The sequence below is a fragment of the Bombus vancouverensis genome, chromosome 3 (genome assembly GCF_051014615.1).
Source record: "Bombus vancouverensis nearcticus chromosome 3, iyBomVanc1_principal, whole genome shotgun sequence".
Taxonomy (NCBI): domain Eukaryota; kingdom Metazoa; phylum Arthropoda; class Insecta; order Hymenoptera; family Apidae; genus Bombus; species Bombus vancouverensis.
The window spans coordinates 16,688,743-16,715,180 of NC_134913.1; the positions used below are offsets into that span (position 1 = coordinate 16,688,743).

At 39.3% G+C, this 26,438-nt stretch overlaps 1 protein-coding gene and 1 long non-coding RNA gene across 3 annotated transcripts in view; one reads left to right on the forward strand and one right to left on the reverse strand.

The window, feature by feature from the left end:
- Positions 1-26,438, forward strand: part of LOC143302498 (uncharacterized) — a 200,804-nt gene that overhangs the window by 103,986 nt on the left and 70,380 nt on the right. The window lies entirely within an intron of this gene.
- nmo (serine/threonine-protein kinase nemo) overlaps positions 1-26,438 on the reverse strand; it is a 229,945-nt gene that overhangs the window by 83,337 nt on the left and 120,170 nt on the right. For both annotated transcript variants that reach the window (XR_013058070.1, XM_076617408.1), the window contains exons 2-3: positions 7,515-7,644; positions 5,675-5,730 (exon numbers count right to left, since the gene is read on the reverse strand). Coding sequence is in view for 1 of the 2 variants with exons in the window: in XM_076617408.1 (XP_076473523.1) it covers positions 5,675-5,730; positions 7,515-7,644 (186 nt within the window). In the remaining variant the exon portion in view is untranslated. The remainder of the gene's footprint in view (positions 1-5,674; positions 5,731-7,514; positions 7,645-26,438) is intronic.

Below are 26,438 nucleotides of genomic sequence, written 5' to 3' on the forward strand. Positions count from 1 at the left end.
TCGTCGTAAACATTTCATCGATCGGGAGAATGTTTACCAATTTATATATAGATTGCGGATACTCGTTTAAATTCATATTTTTGCAAATACGAGTAAATAAAAAAGAAAGAGCAATCCAAGCAGAAATTTCTTTTAACTGCCGAACGTTACAAACAGTATCGTACTTTGAATACTTTCTACAGTTTCGCGCATTCTGTATATTCTTGCGTCTCTTTACTTAACTTGTATAACTCGCGAATTTATTTATTATTGAGATATATATAATTTTGTGCGCTACACCGGATTGGTAGTGTTACACATATATGAGTATGAGTGTGTGTGGGAGTACGTGCGTGTACAGTATCTCGTAAAACAGAAGAATGCAACTGTTCCGTATGCATTGCGATAAAAAAAATGGTGAGACAAAAAGGATGCTGAGACACGTGCAATGCGTATCTACGAGTATCTTGTCAATCACATATTAAATAAATATGAAACTATTTTATTATCATTTCTAGGTGTGATGCGAGTGTTCCTATACATTTATTTCGGCGACTAAGATCCACAATTATAAAATTCCTTATATAAAATAAGGGATGCTTCTAGGGGGACGAGACGAGTAAGTTAATTCGCTTGCAGAGAACGATAGAACGAGATAATTGAAAGAAAAATACACACATCAATCAAATTAAACACATCAATTTTCTGACGCGTTTTTAAACAAGTGCGGGTGAATTTCTCGTACAAGCAAACTCAGCTAGAAAACGTATGTATCCGATTTAGAAAAAGCAAATAAGATGGCAACAGCTAAAAACTGACGTTCCACGAAACCCTTCGACTTTGGAACAACCATATCGCTCTTCGTTCCTCTCCGACACAGTTTTAACGTTTTTCAAAATCTTCGATACCGATAAATTCCACGTGCCAACTGTTCGTAACATATGTGGCTGCACTCAACGGCAAATACCGCAGCGCAGTGGTTAGCGCCTTATGTTACGAACGTTTCGGGACCCGGGTTCGAATTCCGGCGATTCCGATTTTTCTTCTTCATCAAAAATGGAAGAAAAACAGCAGTACCACCCCATCAGCAGCGACATCTACAGCTAGCAGCTACAATTATCACGGACAACGCATCCACCCTCACATATATATGTATATACGTCTCGACAAACCCTGATAAAATTGGAGGTGCGTAACGAGCAAGCGAGAAAGGAAGAATCGATAAAAACGTAATCCGCGGGCGAATCGATCGGGCGCGGGCAGCGTGAAACAGGTGGTCCGTGTCGAGGCGGGAATTCACTGCGCTTGGTGGCAGTAAATCGTGCCATCGTGTCTTGTCTCATCAGCTTCGCAGCGGTGCATGCACCGTTGAGTGTGACTCGTGTACGCGACATAATCGGCGAGAAGACGACGAGTGACGAGACGACCGATCGAGGAGGGTCCCTTAACGACCCGTGTCAAATTTTTGATCCTTTTAGATGCATATGTAATAACACATTCTGACGATATGTGTCTAGAAGCTGATCTTACGAACATAATGCGACACCCATATTATAATAGATTATGTTTCATTCATAAAGTTTCTATAGACACCTCCTCTGTCACGATATCCGTAAGTTACTGATTTAATCGAATACACGTCATTCTTCCGCCATATAATTCCGCATACGCTTGTAGAAATCGCGTGATCCGATGAATATTTTGTTTAAAGAAATTGAAATATATAGAATGTAAATTAGAGATGCCAAAATATCCTGTTGCTTCCTTGGGGAAAGAGAAGCGCGAGCAACGCGCGTTTTCCTTACGAACCGTTCGACTGTCATCGAAACACAGACAAACAAAAAGATGTCGATAGAAAAATAAAAGAGAAACGAAGAAGACGGTTCTTGCGACAAACGCCCTCGGTAACGATGATTTATGCTGTCACGCCGGATATCTGTCTGGATTGAAACTTGGAACAATAAACGAGGAAAGGTTAGGACAAAGAAGTTGACGAAAAGAAGAGAAAGGTTTTAAGGAGTTGTCTTCTGGAAAAAAGTAATAACGAGGAGCACCGGTGATCCGTATTTATATAAAAAAAAAAGTAATAAAGAGGTAAATAGAGCAACGGCGTGAAGAGGTAGAAGGAGGGAAAGAGAGAAAGAGGTAGAAAGAACTGATTTATCGAGCTGCCTTCATCGAGATTAACTCTCGTAGCTGGTTCGTGCGATCTCGTTCGCTTAAGGGGCCATCGACTATCGCTCTCACGTTGATCGATCGATCAATCGTTCGGCGGCTTTGAATGGCGCCTGACTCCGATTACGATCGACGAGTCACCGAGTTTCGCGGAAAGTGAAATCTCATGCGTTTCACGCTGACTCGCTCCAATTCACGTAATAAGAAATCAGACGTACGTTTTGGCGATCTGGTACATACATCGCGGACAAACTCTCTAAGAACAACTGTACCTTCCACTCGTAGTTCTACGTGAAGTAACATCTGCCATGTTTGACTTGCCTTGGTGCAATTGAAGTAGCAAGAGAAGCAGTAAGACGAATTCTCGAAACTTTGATTGAAATCAAATTGTACTTGGACAGTTTGTACAAAATTTCAGAATCTTCGCGATGATGTCCATTTCTAAAAGGCAGATCTTATGGATTTTGCAGAGACTTCGGAATAACGAGAATCTCTCTCTTACTTTTATAATAATCTTGGAATGTGTGTCTCGATCGAGGTGAATTTCCGAGATTGCGTGAAACGCGAATCTCGGGCACGTCCTTTTCAAATCCCTTCCGGAGGAGTATCATAGAGAGGAAAAGACTTCCTCTAGAGCTCCGACGGGCCAATGGTGTTACGTAAGCGGCCGGCCGGTTACGTGCAGATTGCTCTCGCTGGTTACGTGGAGGCACCGTTTGTTCTCGGCTCTGTGCGCGTCACTTTTCGTTACGAGATCATTACGAAACCGCGGAGGTCACGAACGTGGCGACACGTTGCTATTAGTCCGTGATATTTCAAAGAAGTTTCGCTTCCAAACGCTGCGCAAACTCCGTATTTTCACCAACTCGAAATACAGTACTATGCTTTTGGTCAGTTCGATTATTGTTGGATCGATGAATTATTGTGATCTTTCGCTATTATACAGGGTGGTTGGTAACTGGTGGTACAAGCGGAAAGGGGGTAAAGAAGTCGAAAATATAGAATAAAAATCTTTTTTTTTTTAATTTTTCCATCGAGACAACGATCTACAGTGAGATCCGTTATAACGAGACGCGATAAAGTGCACGCGTACCGAGCGAAAATTCAAAGTCGATTTTCTCGAAAACAAAGCCTCGAACGAAAAATTTTTACTATATATTTTCGACGTATTTTTCGCGTAGAATCACCATTTTTCCGCTTGTACCACCAGTTATCAACCGCCCTATATAACGGCATATGCATGTACATTCCTGTAATATCATGCACACTCGATACATATAGACGTCACTACGAACGACCATACGTCGTACTTTGCTTCTTCTCGCTTGCTTCACTTCTTGCAGTAAAGTGTCTCGTTACACGCGCGTTTCGCTTATTCCCCTGCCTTTTCTCTGTGTCCTAGGAAAGCCGAGTCCTGGATTAATCCATATCCATCAATCATCGAGACAGATACGTTACATATTGAGTAGAATTCTGATAAAATATACCTTGGGGGAAAAAGAATCCTTGAATGTTTCATGAATCGACAAAAATTTATCTTGACAATCGAGAATCCTTAAAACGAACACGTGTATCCAATTTCCTGTTTCAATTGGAAAATAGACTTCTTCTAATAAATATCTTCAAGTCGTGTTACATATCCTGTGCATATAACATTTAACAATTTTCAACGTGTCTTCCAATTTCATATATACAATGTGCACCTTAACACAGACAATTTCAACAATGAGATTGTTCAATCTGAATTTAAAAAAAAAATATAGAAGCTTCGATCGAAGAGGAAGATTTAAATATTGCTCTCCCTTCTGTTAAAATCTATTAGACGAAACGAGAGACGATCGATTCACCTAGAAAACCAGCCAGTTTCCAGCTGGAGGCGATAGTGTAGGAAGGTGTCCTTCTTGAAAACGAAATTAAGTTGAAAGTTGCGTCCGTGCGCAGAGGTGGGACGGACACGTGTAGACGAAGAGGTAACCCAATAAATCTCGAGGCTCGGTTCTCGCGTTACGAACGCCGGAAGATCAATAACGCCGTGGCGGAACGATGGCGTGTTCCGTCACGTTCCACGCCGGGGAAGAAGCTTAATTTCAAGGTGAAACCCGTCTGACTCCTCCCGTTTTTCGACACTCCGATAGACCCTATTCGAATCTTACGAAAATTGCTACAAGATTCCTAGGAATAAAACTGCAAAAGAAATAAAATTCGAAAATGATTTGTCAGCGATATTCAGGTGGAATTTCACGTGTGAATTCGAGTTATGAAGCTTCTATCGTTCGAACAAATTCTTCGAGCATCAGATTCTATTCCGACGCATCGAAACGAAGTCGAAAGATAGTCTCGTCGCTGCAGATATCTCGCGATATTTCTCTATGCAAGCCAAAACTTTTCGAAAAAATTGTCCTCGCTATATTTTCCCTTTGTCGTTACGATCGTTGTCTTGCTCTGTTCCCGCGAGGAAACAAAAACGCAACCAGCGACAGATTTTCTATATGATAAGGAAAAGGCTAGAAGAAAACAAAAATGAACGGAAGAGGTCGTTCCGCGGAACGACGATCGTTCGCATGAAACATTTCCACGTGGTCGACCGGTCAGGATCGACAAGGGTCGCTGGTCGAATCGCTTCTCCATCACGGTATTTTTTCTTCTACGCTTTAATTGCTAGCTGCCACGGAACTGCCTCGATTAAAAGTTTCCGCGCCGCGTCGCTTCAGACGAACGTTGCGTGCACTCGGCTTCCGCAGCGACTGAAAAATCCACGGGGTACGGGTTAAGTGGTCGAAGATCCTAGTGGACGCATCCCATGGATCTTCTATTTCGCGTGATTCGGTTAATTTGCTCTCTCTCTCTCTCTCTCTCTCTCTCTCTCCCTCTCTGTGTGTTTCTTTATTTATCTTGTCGAATCTTCTCTGTATGTTTCATTTTTATTTCTCGCGTGGTTTCGGCTAGGCTTGATGCCGGCGAATATAAAATTTTAGGAACGTTTCTTCTACACGGACAAAGCGAAAATTTGCCCAAAATTCACAGGAGATGATGTGCTTCTATATGGTTAGATAAACGTTAAAAAATTTGCATGCTTGTAATAGAAGAAAAGATAATTTAAAAAAGAATCAAAGTTACCTATCTGTATATTATATCATATTCTCTGTTCCTACACTCTGTTCCTACATTCGGCGATAAATTATCCTGTTCGCTTCTAACCGATGAAATTCAAAATTTGCCAAACTTCCGTACGATAAAATGTACGAACTCGTGATATAGGAGGATAAGAAGAAGGAAAATAGCGAAGTCGTAATTCGAGGTATGAATTCCTTGCAGCGGAACGATACTCTTAAAATTTGCGATATTTCCACGAAGGAGTCTTTATGCCGGGTAGCGTGTCTCGACGTTGAAACTAACTCTGCATAGGGAGGCGGCACAAAGTCCCGGAAACACGGGACGCTGTAAAAGAATCACCGTTTTCGGACTTCTCCGAAAGACAAACCAGTTTCGACCGTGCTGTCGACAAGATAGAAAAGGATACATTTCTTGGAAGAAGTCCAGATGTGGTGGCTGAAGGATGTCCAGGGCCGACAGGACCTGAAAAACAGAAATTATGGCGAATTCAGGATGGGTTGGTTCGATGTTACCGCTTAATTGCTAGACTTCGGACTTTTGTAAATTTATGAGAAACTTTCAAGTGCAAAAATCCATAGAGTGTACGATACAGTGTTACCTAGCGTATCTAGATCACAGTTTTTGTTAATTATATCTATAAATACACGAACATGCATAAATATCCGCGGTCTAGTGATTGCTAAGTAAGAAACTTAATATTTGAGAACACAGTTGCTCCCTCGAACAACGCGTGCTTTAGGGACGCGACTGTTCGCGTACATGGAAATCCGCGTAACTGAAATAACCTTCTCCCCTTCGTCGCAAAAGATTGAAGCAGAAAAGAAAGAAATAGCTGTGTAGCTAGCAGGAACGCATTGGTCGTTTGATCTTTTTCCCAAATTCGTCCGTTCGTCACTTCTTCTACGCAACGACGATTTGCGAGGATCTAATTGACACGAACGAATTCGCGTTCGCTCTTTCTCGTCTCTCGTATTCGCCATGGCGAAAAAAATTGTAACAGCACGCTAAATAAATTCGAAATGAACGTCGAAATTTCCCCAGAAAAGAATCCGCGTATGACCCAAACTGCGTCGTTCGAGGGAGCACAATTTTACACAAAAATAACACAATTTTTTTTTATTTACTCGTCGATATATTATGCGAAAATATTTAGCTTGAACCATAATGCGTCTACAGGATGCGAAAAAAATTATCACGCAAAATTCGGACATTAAAGATGATATAAAAAAAGGATGAAATTGTTCTTCCATATCTACGCTATATTTCTTCTAGTTGTTCTCTATTTTTGTTCTATGTTTTGCTCTTTACTTTGAAATTTTTACACTAATTGTCTACGGTTTCATGTTTCCTAAGTAACGAATCAAGGAACGATAAATTCACTTTAATCGAAACTCGAAGGTTCTCCTCTGAATTGAAAAATACAAGCGGTGCACAAGTTATTATTAGACGAGAATTTCCTTGGGGAATTAAAATTCTTGGAATTTGCAAACGCTTCTCTGTGCTCGAGAGATCGACACGTTCCTTCAGTGGCCGGACGATAATGCGCTTATCTAGCTCGTAAAACAAAATGCCGGTTGTATTTTCATTCTACGGCAGATAACCGCTACTAACCGAGGCACAGATAAGCGAATATACTGGAAAATCAGCACCTCCGAAGGGGAAAAAGACCACTGGTTTTTGGTTAGACACCAAACCTACAGTTATACATCTACTTATCGACTTTTCGTTCAGTCTCGTCGAATAATTTTGAATTTTCGTAAGAAGCGGCTGTTTTGTTACTTGAAAGTCAAACACGCTACGTTTCAAGTGCGAACAATTTTTAAGCAACTTGAAACTTGAAAATAATTTCAGAAAAACAGAAGAATTCGATACTTGGAAGCATTGTATTTGACGACAGAATTTGAATACTCGTTTATTTCTAAAATTCAATCGTATTCTTTATGAAATTTTCATAATAAAATTTCCAACGTCTGTCAGAGAGAAAATAGAAAACGCTAGAGAATTCAATAAGAAATATAACTTAAGCGATTGCTCGATCTTTCAACGTCTACCATGCTGTTCTGTAAACGGTATATAAACGTAGAAAGAAATAAAAACGTTTCGAAGAGCCGTTTCAGAGACGACAAAATTTGATCGATCGTTATAGCGAAAAAATTATCATGATCGTTCAACAGTTATACTTTATAACTCTGAAAAGCTTCAATTTTTCGACATGCCAGGCGAGCAATAAAATAAATATTACTTACGTTTTCGTGTTTGAAGAAGCAGAGCATCTTCAACTCCCTGAAGACCCGTTTGCTACTCACGAGGCTCTGAAAGACGTTCGGCAGTTTCTTCAAGGCCACTCTCCTACCGTCCCTTGGATCCGTCACCGCCCTGTAAATCATAAAATACGAACGTTACCAACAATCGCTGGAAGAGGATATTATTAAACACGCTTTATCGTTTCTTTGTAATAAAATAAATGAATATAATGGAAGTAGATTTATCGGAACTGCAGTCGTTGAAATGAAATTCTCGATAACGAGGTTTATCATCTTGTTGATTTTAAATAATTTTAGTTTATTAATCGAATTGCCGTGCATCGATTCTACGTATCCGCTTCATAATTTCGGTTGAAATACGCCAAATGCCGGACATGGCAGAGTACTTTTTATCATCAACTGCAAATGAAACGTATTCAGATGATATAATTTTCTACAAAAACGATCGCGTATCCAATTTGTAAATTCTCGTAATTCCATCTATCGCTGTGAAATCTCCAAAACGCGGTGCAACTCGTTAACAAAAATTTCAAAGATCCCTACGATTATTCAGCCCAAAATTTATCCACCATCGAAGCTCATCGACCTCGCTGATATTTCCATCTCGCAGCTATTTCATCGGCAATATACATCATCTATCGCCGCAAATACTTCGAAACACGGTCAAACTCATTAAGAAAAATTTCAAAAGCCGATACCAACCACTCTCCCCCCGAAAAACCTACCACGATCAGAACTCATCCATCGAGCATCGAACAATCGAAATCCCAGAAGAGTCAACATCGAGATAGAGAGCGGATGGGACGATAAATTTCGACGTTGGTCGTCGATCCGCGAACACGAGTGCCAGGGAATAGGAGGAACGCAGCAGGGGTTAGGAGGGTTAATAACAGAGAGAGCGGCCACGATCGATTCGTAATCCGCGAGCAGACGACGAGGCCGCACAGGGCCTGGTCCCTGGAATAATTATTGTGCCTGCAATTAGTTCGTTTACGGTGGCTCGATTTCATTGTCAGTCAGACGACACCGCAAACCGACGATTCCAATCCCTCGTTTTCATTCGACAGTCAATCTCATCCCGCGGCTGGTCGAACCCTGTCCGACGACGTCATCCGCGTCCCGACGCCGCGATCAACCGATTTTTTCACATTTTTCAGAGACAGGGTCGTGATCGTAAAATCGGTTGTCGTGCGGTTCGTACTGCTTTCTGTGCGTTTTCTCAGTTGTCGAATGGCAAATAGAAGGGAGAAGTAAGGGTTGGACGAAGAACAAGAACATGGTAGATGAAGTTTAATAATATTGGGTTGGCAATTATATGATTGGGGATTTTGCCATTAGGTGGTTATGACAAAATCCGCAATCACTTAGTTGCCAACCCAATACACGCTCGTATAACGCGATGAAAAATTAGGATAGTACTTATAAGATGTGACACATCGGTCTGTATAAAGCGTCGGAGTTTGGAGTTTATTTGAGCGAGTTGACAGGTTTCGAACGCCTTTTGGAACTCTTTTGTGGAAAATGCAATACCGCGCTGAGTAGCCACGCGATATCTTGCGTACACGTGCACAGAGAATCTGATGATTATAAAAGATACGAAGATTTAGTTCTTATACCTGAATTACTATGGTGTAAGGCGACGTTTTATAGCGTACGGTTTCTCGAAGTTTGATAATGTTTGTAGAGTAGAGAAGGGGTAGTAGGGATAGAAATGAACCATGCAGATTGTTAATTTCTTCTTTCCTAAGGTACAAAGATTCAATTCGTTGATCTGGCAGAAAATGTACGTATAAAATGAAATAATAATTCAAAACTCTGACGACTATCTCCAACGAATTCAAACATTCTCATATGATAGAAAATGCAAAAACATTTATGAGAATGAAGAAAAACAGCATAAACCAATATGTATAAAGCAAAATGAGAATTAAATCGATGATAAACGCAACGCAACAGTTTCAAACATTCTTCCACGGTTGAAGATATAATATAAATATTCTATAAAAGATTTATAGGAGAGGAAGGGAAGGTCGGTAAAAAGTGGTGGCGGATGGCTTTGTACGAGCATCGAAAAGCAAATTAGCGAAGGCAAGTCCGCGATGCGCGTCGCACGCACTCCTTCAGGGTCGTTCTACTCGAAATCAGTGGCCTCACTTCCGTTATACACGGCAAGCCGAGTGCGATGACCCTTTTCGAAGATCGTCGTACCTTTCTTCGTTCGTTTCGTGACTCGCTTCTGTGAATCGAGTTTAATCTCCGTCTGCAGCTATGGACCCCCCTTCAACGGGGGGTCTTCCTTCAGATAAGATAATTAACACCACCAAATTCGATCGCGATAACCAGCGAAAAGTTTGGCTGCCGTTCGTCTTCACCGTAGCTCCCATAACATCACTGCCATTTCTACCATATCTTTTCATAGTCAATCGAGTAACAATGACATTGCAAAGTTTCAATTTCAAAGCTGGGGTATTCGAGGAATCGAAGACTGGAAAACGTGGAAATTGGAGTGTCTGAAAAATTACGAAGTGGACGGTTGGAAAGTTAGAAGTTTGAAGACTTGAGAATTTGGATATTTGGGAATTCGAAGGTTTGGGAATTCGAGTATCTGGAAGTACGAAGCATTGGAAACTTAGGTACATCAAAATTCGAAGCTTTGTAAATTTAAAGATTTAGGAAGTCATTTAAATATTTGAAAATTTGAAAGTTAAAATACTAAGAAATTCGACAGTTCGCAAATTCAAAAGGTCAAAAATTAAAAGATTCGCTGCAACTGCAATTACTTTGAGATGGTAGGAAGTGTAGAGTGCCAAAGAAATACTCGGCGTTTTATTTAATATCGTGTTTATTAACTCGACTAATGGTTTCGTTACGAGTCTCGACCGATCTCTTAATCCCTTTCTTTTCTTTTTGTCACCTCTCGATATCTCCACTACGCACGCGTTCGTTAGGCATTCGCGATCGTAGTGACGTACGCCTTCTTCCGAGTATTTATCGGAAGGACCATCGAATATCGATGGTTCATTAGGCCTGTCGACACTTATGCTTCGTCAAGATCTTGCTTATGTTTCGTAGGTCTTTCGTAAACAGTCTGTCAACGATGGTATACTATGATTCGACGAAACCGTTGAAAAGAGAGTTGTTCTTTGCTGTCGAGTGCCGCTACGACTTCAACTATGGGACCTCGAAGAATTAACATTCCTGAAGAAATTTTCTCTTGTCACGCAACAAACCTTGGACAATCGTGTAATCGAATTTAAGCAAGCAAAGAAGCCAGGCACTCTTCACCACCGATAAGAAGCTGGTTTCTCGAATCAACAAGTACCTGCCTACGTCTGCCTTTTCCTCTATCCCTTTCTTTCCAGCCGGAAGGGTTAATTCCATTGGACGATAATTAACATCCAAGCGCGGGTTAATTTAATCGGGTTGAATTCTCATCGGATCGATGTTACTTGAAACTCACACGCGTGAGCCAAACACGCATACGTGTTCCTTTCTGTTCTGTTCGTTCGGCCATGTGACACGTTCCCTCCGCATATTACACCGCAACATTGTTATCAAGCATGGTGGCGCGCATAAATTCCGACATGCGACGAGAAAAAGGGGAGGGAAAAAAATCAGACGAGGAAAAAAAGAATCGGTCGCGAGGAAATAAAGGGAATAAAGGACGCGCAATTTAACCAGGCAGTCGCAATTTTCTGCAAAAGTTACGACCTCTTCCACCTCTTTCCCGTTTTTTTCAACTCTTCTTTGTCTGGCTTTCGCTTCCGATAAAGCTTCCGAGCTTGCTTCTGCTTGCTTGGTTGCCCGGGATTTGTTTTGAGAGGAAGTTTTAAATCGAGATTCTCTAGTTCCTAACCGAGGTTCACCGTGGAAATACTGTTTTTAAACGAGAACGTAACGTCCAGATAGAGCTGATAATTCATGACGTTGCAAGGGCTTCAGGCTGGACTTTCAGGTTAAATGAAAGATGAGCTTTTGTGGTGGAATGAATATTGAATAATTCCTTCTGCGATTATTTTTTATGACCCACGAACAAGAAGCTGAATTGTTAAGAAGCACTTTATGCAAATCCTAGGATACTTTTGATTTTTAATATTGTACTAACTGCGATACTCCATAAATTATCAAACGGTTGAAGCGACAACATTACAAACATTATTCTTCGAAATTCATATTACACTTTACGATTATTTGCACGATCTTTCGATAAATAAACTCACGGAAACGAATCATCATCTTCCGTTATTTAATATTACGCGTGATTTCCAATTTTTCATGGGACATTTCATATGTTACAACTTAGCAATGTCGTAATTATTAGAACGATATTATAACAACTATACTTGCATTATTTTCATATCGCTATTGTCACTGTAAATGTACTCCAGTTATTGTACTATTACTGCAATACTTTTAGAATCCACACTTTAGATCGCGTCATTTCTTTTCAAACATTATCAAACTGCCCAAAATACCATTTCCTCTATAAATATCTTCTTCTTAACATAAGCCTCGAATATTCCAATATTCTGCAAACAATACTGTTGCATTCGAAACAGGCTCCATTATCTTCGGAACACACGTACCAGTCTCTATCTATTCATAAACAACGTCTTTTATCTTCAAATAGAACGCAGCAACTATCGTGCAAGCCAATAAAGAGAATCGCCAACGTGTACTTCTCTATTTATCCCGAAGAATTCTCCGCTTTTCTTAATTTTAATTCGCCATTCATTTAATCGAATACTTCTATAAATTCGTCATTCATCTCGCAACAACACCAAACATATCGCAACTTAGAAATGTACATGGAAATTGTATTTTAACACTAGAACTACCATATCAGTCAAATTGACTGGTTTTACAATTTTATTTTAAAATTCCTACTTCACGTTATATTTTTTCCTCGCAATGATGTGATGACTCTCGCAACGATAACTAAAAGAATGATATAGTGAATTTTATTTCGTTCTTTATGTATTTAAGTTCAAAATAATTTTGTATCAAAGCTACTCATACCAATACCAGTGAAAATAATGACTGGTACTTGTCAAAGTGTAAAAGGGTCCTGCAACTGTTAATCGAACTCAATTAACTAGTTTCCTCGTTTTGTACAACTTGCCACACGTTTTTAAAATTTTTACTACGTATCATTCGATATGACGATATCGATTATCAGGAAAATTCTGGATCGATCGCTAGATCGCTAGATGCTAACACTAGAAATATCACACCAGCCAAATTGACTGGTTTTACAATTTTATTTTAAAATTCCTACTTCATGTTATATTTTTTCCCCGCAATGATGTAATGACTCTCGCAACGATAACTAAAAGAATGATATAGTGAATTTTATTTTGTTCTTTATATATTTAAGTTCAAAATAATTTTGTATCAAGGCTACTCATACCAATCCCAATAAAAATGACTGGTACTTGTCAAGGTGTTTTTTTTTTGTCTTTTTAGTTGTTTACATTCACAATTTGTCCGATTTGGACATTTGGTAGAATTTTCTTGTCAAGATGTAAAAGGGTTTTGTACAACTTCCCACACGTTTTTAAAATTTTTACTACGTATCATTCGATATGACGATATCGATTGTCAGGAAAATTTTGGATCGATCGCTAGATCGCTAGATGCTAACACTAGAAATATCACACCAGCCAAATTGACTGGTTTTACAATTTTATTTTAAAATTCCTACTTCATGTTATATTTTTTCCCCGCAATGATGTAATGACTCTCGCAACGATAACTAAAAGAATGATATAGTGAATTTTATTTTGTTCTTTATGTACTCAAACTCAAAATAATTTTGTATTAAGAATACTCATACCAGTCCCAATAAAAATGACTGGTACTTGTCAAGGTGTTTTTTTTTTTTGTTTTTTTAGTTGTTTACATTCACAATTTGTCCGATTTGGACATTTGGTAGAATTTTCTTGTCAAGATGTAAAAGGGTTTTGTACAACTTCCCACACGTTTTTAAAATTCTTACTACGTATCATTCGATATGACGATATCGATTGTCAGGAAAATTGCTGATCGATCGCCAGATCGCTAGATGCTAACACTAGAAATATCACACTAGTCAAAACTGACTGATTCTACAATTTTATAAATGTGTCAACTCTCGTTTAAAGATCATGGTCCCAGATGGATTAATAATACCAAAAATGTACTACATAACATGGAATTCCTTCCGTAAGAAATGAATAAATTAACAAATATAAGAATATTCTATCATTACGTATTTTTTAAAGACCAGTCATTTTGAATGGTTTTAGTAGAAACAGCTTCGTGTTAACTATCGGTTGTTCCAGTGTTAAAGATGACAGAACTCTACTGGCGGATGTATTCGCGAGAATATATTCCCTTGGTTCTATTTAATAGAAAATTTGGAAACTAGATCCGATGTATTTATAGAGATCGTTTAGCCGGCCGTTTAACGACCAACAATGCCATTACCGTTTCTGCGGCGGACAACGCGCGCTTTTTGCGCCGCTTGTTTGCCGCACGTCCATTCGAAGTAGAATCCCATCAAATCCCGTTCACGCGGCCTCGCTTTAATTCCGGACCGCTTGCATGTGAAATTAAATCGAACCGCCTCGACAATGCCCGGAAACAGCACGTTGCAGAGATTCAACCCCTTACGCTGTCGCGAATCTATTCTGCAAATGGAATGTCTCTAAGTTCAACCTCGTGTCTCGTTATGGACTGTCTTCTAACACGTTGAACGTCACGGCTGCTAGTCTTTCCGTCGGCATTGAAAATCTCAGGAAGAGTAAGAAAAATGTCTTTCTTTCTTTAAAACTACATCCGATATTTCGCTGGGTAAATCTTACGTAAATTGAGAGATAATTCATAGATAAGATAATCGTTCTTTCTTTTGCGGAGTTAAAAGAATTTGAGGAGAAAAGAAGGAAGATGGATAAGCGACTTTTGTGAACGCAATGATTCGAATTGCGGTATAGTGAATTTTAAAGAGTAACGAAAAATAAATTTAAGTGGTTTATTGGAGAAAAGAGGTGGTTCGCGGTACGTAGGCAACGAGCTATTTATCACGCGGAGAAATTTGAATAGATCTTTTGAGATCGAAAATGAAAGCAACGATAAGAGGCAGCTGGTCTACGAACAAGTAGGAAATTTACTGCGTATAATGAGAATAGATTTTATCTTACTTTCTGTCGTACAATCGAAAGGTGATTTCTTTTCGTTGTTCCTTTCACTGGATCATCGTTGAAAAGAAGAAGATAAAGGGAGAACGTATTTTTCGATTTGCTTCTATTCTACGATGCGTTAGGTTGTCCGAAAAGTTTCTTTCGTTTTATAAGGAAATAATAGACGCGCAATATTTTTTGTTTTATATTAGTTCGTTGAATTATGCACGAATATAATAATAGAACGAAATCAATCATACTTAATTCAGTAAAATAATATAAAACAGAAATTGCTGTTCGTCTATTATCACCTTACGAAACGAAAGAAACTTTTCGGACAACCTGATATAACAGATGCGGTTTCGAGGGTTAAAACTTAAAAGCGGTTCGACGATCTCGCTGTACTTTCTTACGATACGGTTACCAATTTTTCTAATATATGTAGCGACCTTTTCGATACGATTAGAGTGGAATAATTATAGCACAGGAGCATTTCATCGTGCACTAATTCCGTCAAAGGGGGTTTAATAATGTTCGTCGGTCAACCCTCGTGTGTCGAACGATGCGTCGTAAGCGCAAAATCGTTTCATCTCTGTATTTTGTTATCGCAGCTATTCCAATCGATTTTCAAATAGAGTTCGAGTTGATTATCGCGTGGAGTATCTAATTAATCGGTAATTAAATCGTACAGTATATCCTACAAAAGCTCATCCCCATAGTAAACACAGTATACTCCACCCTTATTTTATTTCATCCAACATTTTTCTTCTCATTTTAAATTCATCGTTCTAACATCATCATCGCGGAATATTTAATTAAACGCTGATTAAACGGAACTCCACGCCGCTAATGGAACTCGTTTCGCCTCTATTTTGTTATCGATTTTCTTTATACGGGGGAAACTGCCGCATTAATTCCCCGTAGAATGTTTTAACTAAATATCGAACAAATCGATACCAATACCGATCACGCTCTACCTATTTTCTACTCGATACACCAGAATATTCGTTTATTTTTCATGTAGCCTGATTTAACCCGCGTAAATCACCATTAATCGACTAAAGTAAATCAAAGCGAAACATGGAAAAAAATATTATGAACATGCTTCTGCATATTGAAATATCATCGAGTGAAATTCTGCCTCCACGTTCGTTTTATCGAAACACCTTCTTCTCGCAGGAGAAAAAAAAAAAAAAAAAAAGAACGACAGTGCTCGCGAAAACTCCTACGAACTTTCGGTTTTGCGAAATTCTCGTATCGACGAAGTTTCAATGCTCGAAACTCTCGAATCCTCGATTTTCGAAATTTTCAAATTCCCAAGCTACACCGACTATCGACTTTTCGAATTTGTTAACTTTCAAACTACCCAATTTCTCCAACGTTCTATTCTCAAATTGCGAAACTTTCAAATTTGTTCGTACGCAAATTTCCAAATTTCCAAGCTCTCGGAAGGTGTTAATTGCGTTAACTCTGCACTTTTCCATATAGCGTAATTCAACTCTTGCGAGTCACCGTTAATCAACCAAGGTATAAATTATTAAAAAAAAATTGAACAACGTAAAACGTAGAAATATAATGCCACGTTGAAATATTATCGACTAAAGTTTCATACGGTATTTATTTTACTATAACATCGTCTTTCCGTAGGTGGAAAATAATAGTAATTCGACCGGGTGGTGCTCGCGAAAACTTGTTTTCCCGTCGCTGTCTCGGTTCGTTCATCTCTGTGTGTTCGTTTTTGCGTGTCGTCGTTCTCGTTGGGCGTCGTTGTGTAGGTGAAAGGAGCGAGGAGAGCTGAGCGCGATTTTGCCGCGTCGAAAGTCTGACGAGCATTAAATAGTTCAGCGAGCAACTATACTAGCTGGCGGAGCGACCGGCTGAAACGTTGAACCGGCGCCCGATGATTTTCTTGGAAGCCCAGTGATTTTGCCCACAGCGGGAAATTACGCTCGCCAACTTCTACGCAGCCGGTGAAATGGGAAAACTGACGAATATCGCGCGTTTCTCCCGTTAAATATCGTCTTCTGTTATATTTCCGATACCACTGTTTTCCATCGCAATATTTATCAAAAGCTTCAGCTTCGAAATTTATTAATATTAAGATCTCTTCTTCTTCTTCTTCTTCTTCTTCTTCCGTTCAACGATAATCGTATACATCGTTTACTTTTAATAACTTTAAACCCGATTCTTAATTTTATGATGCGCAACTCGTTTCACTTGGAAACGTACACTTCTGGAACAACCCCAAAGCGCAACAAACAAATAAACCGCGTGTCCTATCGAACGATAATCGTGCACGTGTCACTCGTATTAATAATTTTACTGCAAAATCTCGATATCGTAGTATTTAACCACGAGTCTACAGTTCTTATAAAAATACTCCTAGAACAAGCCCCAAACGAAGAAACGACAAAGACAAGTAACAAACACGGTAGCGCGCAGTTCGATTCGCTTAGCAACTAGCCAAATAACGTGTTCGACGATAATCGAACCCGCCGCTTGCGTAAAAAGCATTCGAACAATAAAATAAAGTAATTAAAGTACGGCCGGTTCAATTCAATTAACTCTAAACCGAATATCCGAGTGAACGGATAATGCTGGCCGCAATTACACGCGAGAAATCCTGTAACAAAATAACGGTGTAACAAAGACAGAATTTCCGCAAATGAAATAGAAGTAGGCATAATTCGTAAACGTTATCGCGTCCAGTTCCATTTAATTACCATCCAATTAAACATTGCGCCGATAAACCGATAGCGCAGTTACGAACGAACAAAGAAAAATCAACAACGAGACAGAGAAGGGCTGGTGGGTCTCAACCCTCTACTATCCCCTCTATTACCCTCATTCGGTGTCACTATGAAAATAAGGGTAAAAGGGCAAGCGTTATCGAGGATCGTACAGCTTAATCAGTGTTTAATTAAACGATACAAACGATATTAATTCGTTGCACGATGACTTACGGTTTTATCTATTTATCCAGACGTTGTCGTATAATCCCCTGAATAAACGTGACGGTATTGTTTGTTCGCTATAACGTTGCTAGTGAATGATTCATCCGTTTGGAAACGAAACGAGTTTGCAGGGATGTGTGGCTCGTGAATTTTTAAACAGGCGACATGGTATCGCGAGTTTCCACAAATTTCGTTAATAATAGACGAGAGTCCACGATACGATCGAACAGTGGAATTTCATTAATTATGTTGCAGTAGATTTTCAGTGGAGAATTTGGATTATGATGTATCTACGGCCACTAGGAATTTCGAAGGAATATAAAAAATTGAGGTATCGTTTACTGAATGATATTTTCAACGTTCTACAACTGGAAATTTGTTTAATCATATACCAAATTTCTACTTTGATTTCAAAGCATAAAAATTCCTATGAATTATATTTAACTATCATATGAGAAAATAATAAACGAGAGAATAAGATGTTAGTGAGAAAATATAAAAATCTATTCTTCAAATATATTAATTGTAATATTATTGTTGTTAAAATTCCTTGTCATTCTATTTAAATAGTATTTGGTTCTATGTGTATTCATACGTCTGTAAAATATACTAATATCCCTGAAATGTATTAGTTAATCGTATCCGAGTTAACAAAACTATTAAAACCATAAAAAGATCTGTGAATGCATTAAACAAATCGGAGGACAAAAGATTCGATTCAAAGATCAGAGACAATGAATCGTTCTTATTGTTAGTCAACGTTATCTTAAGCGATTACGTGGGTCAGAACTGGTCCAACAGACAACCGATTCAGGTCTGAAAGATTCCATTCATTCGGCACGCGTGTTCTACCTGTGTCGTTGAGAGTAACATTTTCGAAGAACACGAAAAGTTGGATACTACGAGCACCTTATTTCCCTTCGGGTCGCTACCGATAAAACCTCAACATTAGGTTTGTGCGTTATCGCCATAGAGGAATACGAAGGGAAACATTATCGTCTGTGCCACGTGGACGAGCATTGTATTCTCTCTCATCTAGACATGCATAAATTTCAAGCAGACCGATGAATTGTTAACGCTGAAAACCGAGGAAGACCACGATCGGGATCGTTTAACATTCGCATAATTTACTCGCTACGATTCTGGTCGAAAACGATGGAAATTAGTTTCGAGTTGTCGATCGAGACTTTCGTGATTTGCGATAACTCGATCTACGAAAAATATTTTCGAAAAGTTCCAAACGAAGAATTAATCATGTATCGCCTTGAACATTAAAATTAGAAGATGGATATTAAATAGAAAGTGAATTATGATTTATGAGAAATAATCTGACGCAATTTCTGCGACTCTGTAAGTTAAATTTAGAAAATTTAAATATTTGTTACCTATATATATATATATATATAAATATTAAAATTAGAGAAATTTGTATGTACTTTTAAGTTAAATTTAGAAAAGATATTTTTAAGGACGATAAGACACCACTCGGTTATTAATTACTTTTTGAATGTTAAAATCAGAAAATGGTTATTGATTATTTTTAGATATAACATAAAACGAGACTGAGAATTTATCAACGATGGCTCGTTTATTATTTAGATGGCATTACAATCAACGGTATTTACCAGCTTCCTGTTAATTTTTCAACTTTAATTTGCTTTTGCAACCTGTAATTGTTGAAACCTGGAAATAGCTGCGCGTGTTGTCAGCAAGAATGGCGAAAGGTGGGGAAAAAGTTATCGATCTCTCGCACGCATGCCAGTCACTGTCTACACGCGACCGGGTCCCTGACCAGCCGTTGCGAAAGAACCTTCATAATGTTAAAATAAATCCACATGACGAAATAGCAACATATTAAATGAAAAAATGAATTTAAAAAATTTGCGAACAATTTTTACAAATGTCAGGAACGATCCACCCAACATTTCTCTCTCGCTACAGAAGAAACAAAAATATTATTTCTATGCTTAAATATGTTTTTGCGATAACTAGATGTCAAGAACGATTATATTTCGCTATTAAACAGTTAAAAACATTGTATCCACAGCGAAGATATTTTTTTCAGCGATCGACCTTCCCCGTTTTCAATATCAAAAAGATAAAAACAGGTACCGTTTTCATCGCAAAACAAAAACAAAAAAATATATACTTCCTCAATGTGTAAATATTAAATTCCATTTTCACTTTCCAAAAAGCGTAAATATTCCTCCTAACCTTGAAAATATCACGATTTTTAACAACTAACTGCCTTTTGTCTGATTTTCCAAAATGACGAAGATATCGTTTCTAATCTTGGAAACGCCATAACCTCCTCATCAAATTTTCATTGCCACGAAAAAATGACAGAAATCAGAAAAAAGGGAGGAAAAAGGAAAGAAAAAAAGAAATATATCTTTTCTGAAAAAAAGGATCGAAAGAAAGGGTCGACAGTAGAAAGATTCGAATGACTGACACAATTAGGGGGATCAATGTGTCGCAGCGCGGTGTGCAAATTGGCAAGGATCGAGACGGATTGGCACACGAGCAAAAAGCTCGTGACCTTGAGGTGCACCGGTGACCTTGAGGCTGACGGCACGGCTTCCGCATTGCTGCGAAATGGTGGGAGGCCGTCGCAGGGCTTTCGACCGGTCCGGCCAATCCCATTCGCGGACCAATCTCACCGATCGAACTCAAATCAGACGCGACCACAGGACCAACCTATTAAATCGGTCAAATTCAGCAATCAATCGGTAACGTAATTTGTCTCCGATAATTTTACGAAAATCCTAAAGTAGCGAACCAAAAATTACAATTAAGGCGCGGGATAGCCTTATTTTTAGACGGCAGATAGTTTGCGAAAATAATTGAAAGAGTAGAACCGTAAGCAGACGTCTTTCTCGGCTATTAAATACCGTGACGAGTACTCTACTCTACTAACGACGTATCAAACACTCGATCCTTTCACTCTGAAGCTCGACGTTAATATTCCAAATTCATTCACGCGTGATAAACAATCGCATAAAATTTCCTTTTCTCGCAAAAAGTAGCAGCAAAAAAGGGGACGCAAGAATTAATGATAAAAGCATTAATGGTCGCTAGCGTGATTTTTATTGCGAGTGATGAGCGCAAAGGCGCGTCATAAGAGGAGTTCCGCCAGAAAAATCGTAATACTCGTTGCTTGGTGGATGATGATAGGAAGCAGAAAGATTAGATCCTGGGAACAAGAAGCTGGCGGATTCGTGTTTGCGTTAAGCGTTTCTTGCTACTTCGAAGCGGTAAAACGGTTCTACGAGATGCGCTGACCTGTTATCTTGCAATCAGTGGCGCTGTGTTTAGAGAATCGGCGTTCTGCGGTCGGTGCAGCTTTTTCGGCCGTTTTCCAACGTGGCTGGTTGAGAGCGTCGCAGTGCCACGTAATCGCGTTCGCGAATAGAATATTCCTCTTCAACGTTATCCAAGTTCTTTCTGCGACATTATTACCTGCACCTTTTATTTATTTTTGCTTTTGTCGCGTTCGCGTTTAAAAGTTTCACGATCGAAATTCCTAGCGCCGGACTGAGAATAATTTGTGTGGATGAGGATCGGGTAAGTGTGTTTGAAAATGTTTACATTAGCATATTAGTGGCGAGAGAGGAACTATTTGCAGGATGCAATAAACCAGTAATAAGATGTATACGATCGAAAAACGAGGATTTTGTAAATTATTCAATGTCCTAAAAATAAAGTATTAGAAATACTGCGCAAGCTTTTTTAAGGGTATATTTATCTGTGTTATAGTCGTAATGTCGCTCCAGATGATATAGATCTTTTTTTACACATTTCCAAATGATCTCTCCAATCATCCATATGATATAGGTTTTTTCAGACATTTCCTGTACTCGTCGCATCTTGCAACCATCAACACGCGTGAGCCAAAAGAAATAATCCAATACGACTCACGTTACGTATACGCTGATTGCCAGCAGACGATTCTTCGGGAATTACAAAGCTACCCAAGAAAAACCTGCGGATGAAAAGTAAGAAGAAAAGAGAGGAGAAATTCCTATGTGAATCATTAAAGAGTAAAAAGAATCGTGCAAACAGCCACTGGGAAAACGTTTTTAAACGTGATTTTTATTTCTCTTTGTAATCGTTAAGTGAAATCCTGTCCGCGATTTAATATTTCTATATAAATTCGTTCCTACGAAATAAATTCTTCGCTTATCAAACACAATGGTGTTTAATATATCGATTTGATTGGCTGTTTCTTCCGGCGCTTCCGACGAGTATATATAGCACGGAAAACTTTCCTACGACAAAATAGAAAGACAAATCCGGCAGTGTCACGGTGATTCTCGAGGAATTCACTTTTCAAACCGCTCTTTCTGCTCGCGAATAAAACCTGACTCGTAAGATCTGGCTAAACATCCCCTCCCCCCACCCCACAGCAACGAGAAAAATCTACTTTCTCCATGAACCATTATTATGAGCACGAGGGGCAATTAACCTGATTCATCAACCATACGTCCTGTTTCATATCGATCGAATCAACGATTGGAGATCTTAATAATTTCCCGATAAATTCCTTATAAATTCCTCATTTGCCGCACGTATTCCGATACTTACGAACGACAGTGTACGTTATCTCTACACGTAGCACATCCAAAGCAATATATCACTGAAATGATATATTACGAAATGAAAAGATTTCTTCAATGTAGAATCTCGAGAAGGACAAAAATTAACCCGAACATCGATCAAGCCAATAATAACGCAAGTAAGCAACAAAAGCTTCGATGAAACCTGCCTGATAATCTTTTATAAACTCTAATGACAACAAGAAACAAGGAAGAAGGGATCTGGTCGTTTTTCTTTCTCGTTAAACAAGCGCTAACGCCGGCCTCCTGTGCAGGTCGCATCGTACAAGCATTTTCCGCGACATTATTACCGCGATACGATCGACGACTAGCTCTCAATTTAATTATCGGGCCCGCGATGACCGCGTAAAAAAATCCTCTGATTAATTATGAGCGCAATTAGAGGCGGCGATAACGACGCGGTAATAAAGTCCTGAAATCGATCCGGTTTTTCGCGCGCACGCTGCCCCTGCTTCGGTGGTGTCCCGTAAGAGGACGAGCCGGTAATTTATTCACGATCAGATTAAACCTTTCTTCCTTTTTTTTTTCATTAGCGATCGATGGAAAACGAAATCTTGTATTTTCGCGATCGAACGACCGAACGTCGGTATTTGTGCTCGCGTTACGTCGATTACGCGACTGCCAGGGATTATTAATCGATAACGACGATCTAGTTCGATCGTGTACTGGGATAATAAGGATGAATATTAATTAAAGAGACGTGTTTCCGCACGAGATCGAGCGAAAGGCGAGGAATTACGAGGGAAAAACTTGGTACGGAAGACACAAGTTCGTCGTGGCTGTGAGAATGTTGGAATACTTATTCCACGTAATAAAAAATGAGTATCTCTATCGAAGAATTTTAGTATCTCGTTTTAGAATTTTATAGGACGTTCGAAAATCATCGCAACGACAAATAGATAGAAAAAGAAACAGAAGAAAAGATGGCACGGTATGTCCCCTTCGATACTATACAACTTCTGATTAAACATTTTACCGTATCATTCGTATTTTTCCAGATATTCAAGCGTTTATCGTTAAACAGGCCATACTGTGTATGGATATTACAACGAAGTAATTTAGTAATTGAAGGATGAGAGGTTTTCAAGCGATGGTTATAGGACGTGATATCTTGATGATATTATCGGATGAAACACGTGTTTCATTTCGTAAGTTCAATTTTATCTGCTACACCTATATACGACTCTCGTAGAAAGAAGATTAAAAAGAAAACACTCCACTGACATCATTGAAGAAATAAAATAGTCAAACCAGAAAATGGTATCCCGCTGGGGTAGCCATCCACATGTTATTTAGCAAATAAGTTATTTACCAAATGTTCGGTGATGAAATTGTGAAGTACAAATTAAATAATAATAATAATAATAATAAAAAGAAACCTATATACAGTTCCCTTGACGCTATGTTGGAGATATATGTCATGATAATCATTAGAAGCAGAGTTTTAAATGGTCGAGACGAATAATTATATTAACCACGCTTCGTTGGAAACTAAAAGTGCGTAGAAATACCATTAGTAGCCATTCTATATCGCCCTGAGTACTCGTATTTGATTTTATAAAAGGCTGTTGTCAAAGAGTACAATAAAATATTATTACGCCTATCATCAATAACGCAAAGAAGCTTCAAGGAAGGAATCAGACGCAATTGCGGTTGATTTATCGAATCTTACACATACTTTCGCATCTTCCGTACTTCGTTGCAAAATAAACGCGCGTAGAAATACTTTTTGCAGCCACTGCAACTGCAAACACGCCTCGTGTCACACACGATTAATGAATAAGCCGAAACGAACGGACCACCAACCGCGATCAATTTTACAAAATCTTCCTATACCTTTCAGAATTTGCGAAGAGTAATCCGACGAGAAATCAAGAACACGGCAGGCACGCGCGGCTCGCGTAATTAATACCGTCGATTATGCGTAGCAGGCGATAATTTATAATTGCCTGAACGCAGACACGCGGTCGAAACTTACACGGCAGAGGAACGCGCCGATCGATTACAGCTCGTTAGGTTGATTTACTAGCAACGGGAGACTCAGCTGTCAGACTACTCGCCCCTTAACGACGCCTGTTCATCGCCGACGATGACGACGACGGTGCCACGAGGATTCCTCGTTTCGCCGAATCCCACGAGTGTTTACAGCGAACGTAACTGGCCGGTTCGCCGTCTCAGCTTCCGAGAAACTTTCGGCCTTTCGCCTTGAAAGAGTCTGTCATCGCCTTGTGAGTAGAAGGGCGACGAGTCGAAAGATCTCGTTTCGACTCTTCAAACGAACGCACAGACAGAGTTTCGGTATCGGTTGTTTTCAAGTACGTTGATCGTTGTTTGACGTATGAATAGGCAGATACACGGAAAACACACAAGACGCCGTATACTTTTGTGTCTGTTTGACTCGTCTTTCGCGCGATAGGTTTTTCGAAATAAAAAAATAAAAATGGGATAATAATCGTATAGGGATATTCAACTATAGGGTAGTTTGCTAGTGATTCCGATTATAGATTCAAACGAGATATTTTGTAGGTTTTCGAATCGTTTTCCTTCGGCACAAGCGAGTTTTATATTTTTAAAGATTATTTGCACGTTATTCGAGATCGTGAAATTAGAGGGAACGTATTTAGGTCGTGAGTAGTGTATCGTTTTTAAACCAAGAGAAAGACGTCATTTCGGTACCAGAAGCGCAACGATAGGAACAAAAATAGAGGAAAACGATGTATTAAAAGGTTTTACAAAAAGGAAAGGAAAAATGAGACGATAAGATCGGGAAACACGTTGAATTTTCCGCAGTCGAGTATCGATCGTTGGGATTAACGTTGGTGTAAGTGGTCGGATGTATTTACACGAGTAAGCTCCGACTTGACTTTCCTCTAACTAGTTTAAATTTAACGCACGGAGAAACTGCTGTTTCGGCGAAACTGCCGTGACTTCTGGCCAGAAGGCGAGTGCGAGCTTCTTGAAACGGTTACGCGATAATAGAGCTGTAAGCGGTGTGTCTCGGAGAGGAGAAAGTGAGATGTTGTTTTGCTTGGAAAAACTTCCTCGCCGCGATTAATAACGCGCTACGTTAATTCCAGCTGTAATCTGTTATTTCTTTCATTTGTGCCAGGACATATTAATTTACTTTTAGCAGAGAGTAGATCGTGAAATAATATCGAGTTGCTCTCTGAATTAGAGCGACCGAAGAAGATTTTAATTATAAACAGACGCGTTTGTTGTATCTCTCTCAGGTTGGGACAAGCAAGAAGCTTATCGGTAACTCTCGCCTCATGTAGTAACTCCTTACGACAGAAGAAAATCGTAATTGAATTATAATATTGTTTTGTAAAGTACACACATCATTTGTATGACGAAATTAAGGAATCGGCAAAAAACAGAGTTAATCGGTTCAGCTTCTGAGAGAACTGGTATAAGACAATTTGAATCGCATCAAAGTTAGGCTGCAAGGACGTGAACAAGTCATCAACGAAGAAAAGAGAAACGCGCGAGACAAGAAAACGTTCGGTCATCAGCTGGAATCGCGTCCGATTGCTGCTCGCTTACGATCAGCGAATTTCACGCGGTTCTCGCACGGGCCACTCGCGTGTTTCCATTTCTCACGGTGTCTCAACGCACAGGAATCGCTCGTAAAACGACAATTATGACGGATTATTGCGATCGTTCAACAGTCATCGCCTTCTCGTCACGCTCTCCGCTGTGCCTACACGCTTGATTACCGCAATAAAACTCCCGACGATCGTCGTTAATGACCCACCGATGACAAACCATTAAGCGAAACGGACAAACAAATTTATTTATTCGACGCCTTGTTTTCGCTCTCTCGATACAGACACGTCTTTATATCGCCTGTGCTCCAGTTTTATGGCATAGCTCGTGAATTTGAAGAATTTCTGTCATTTCGATTACGAACCGTTTTTTTTTTTCTTTTTTTATTTCAACGTCCAACGACCGAGGGACACGTAACTGGTATTTTTTAATCCTGCGAGGATCCTCGAATTTTTACGTTTCCCGCAAAAAACATATTAGGACAAGATTTCACTCGTGACAGGTTTAACGTAATTTTCTTTGATGATAGTTTTTAAACGTGAAAGTATGTTATATATAATCGTATAATCATAGTTAATCATCTTTCAAAACGATTCACTTGGAAAAACATAGTTTCATTTCACGTAATCC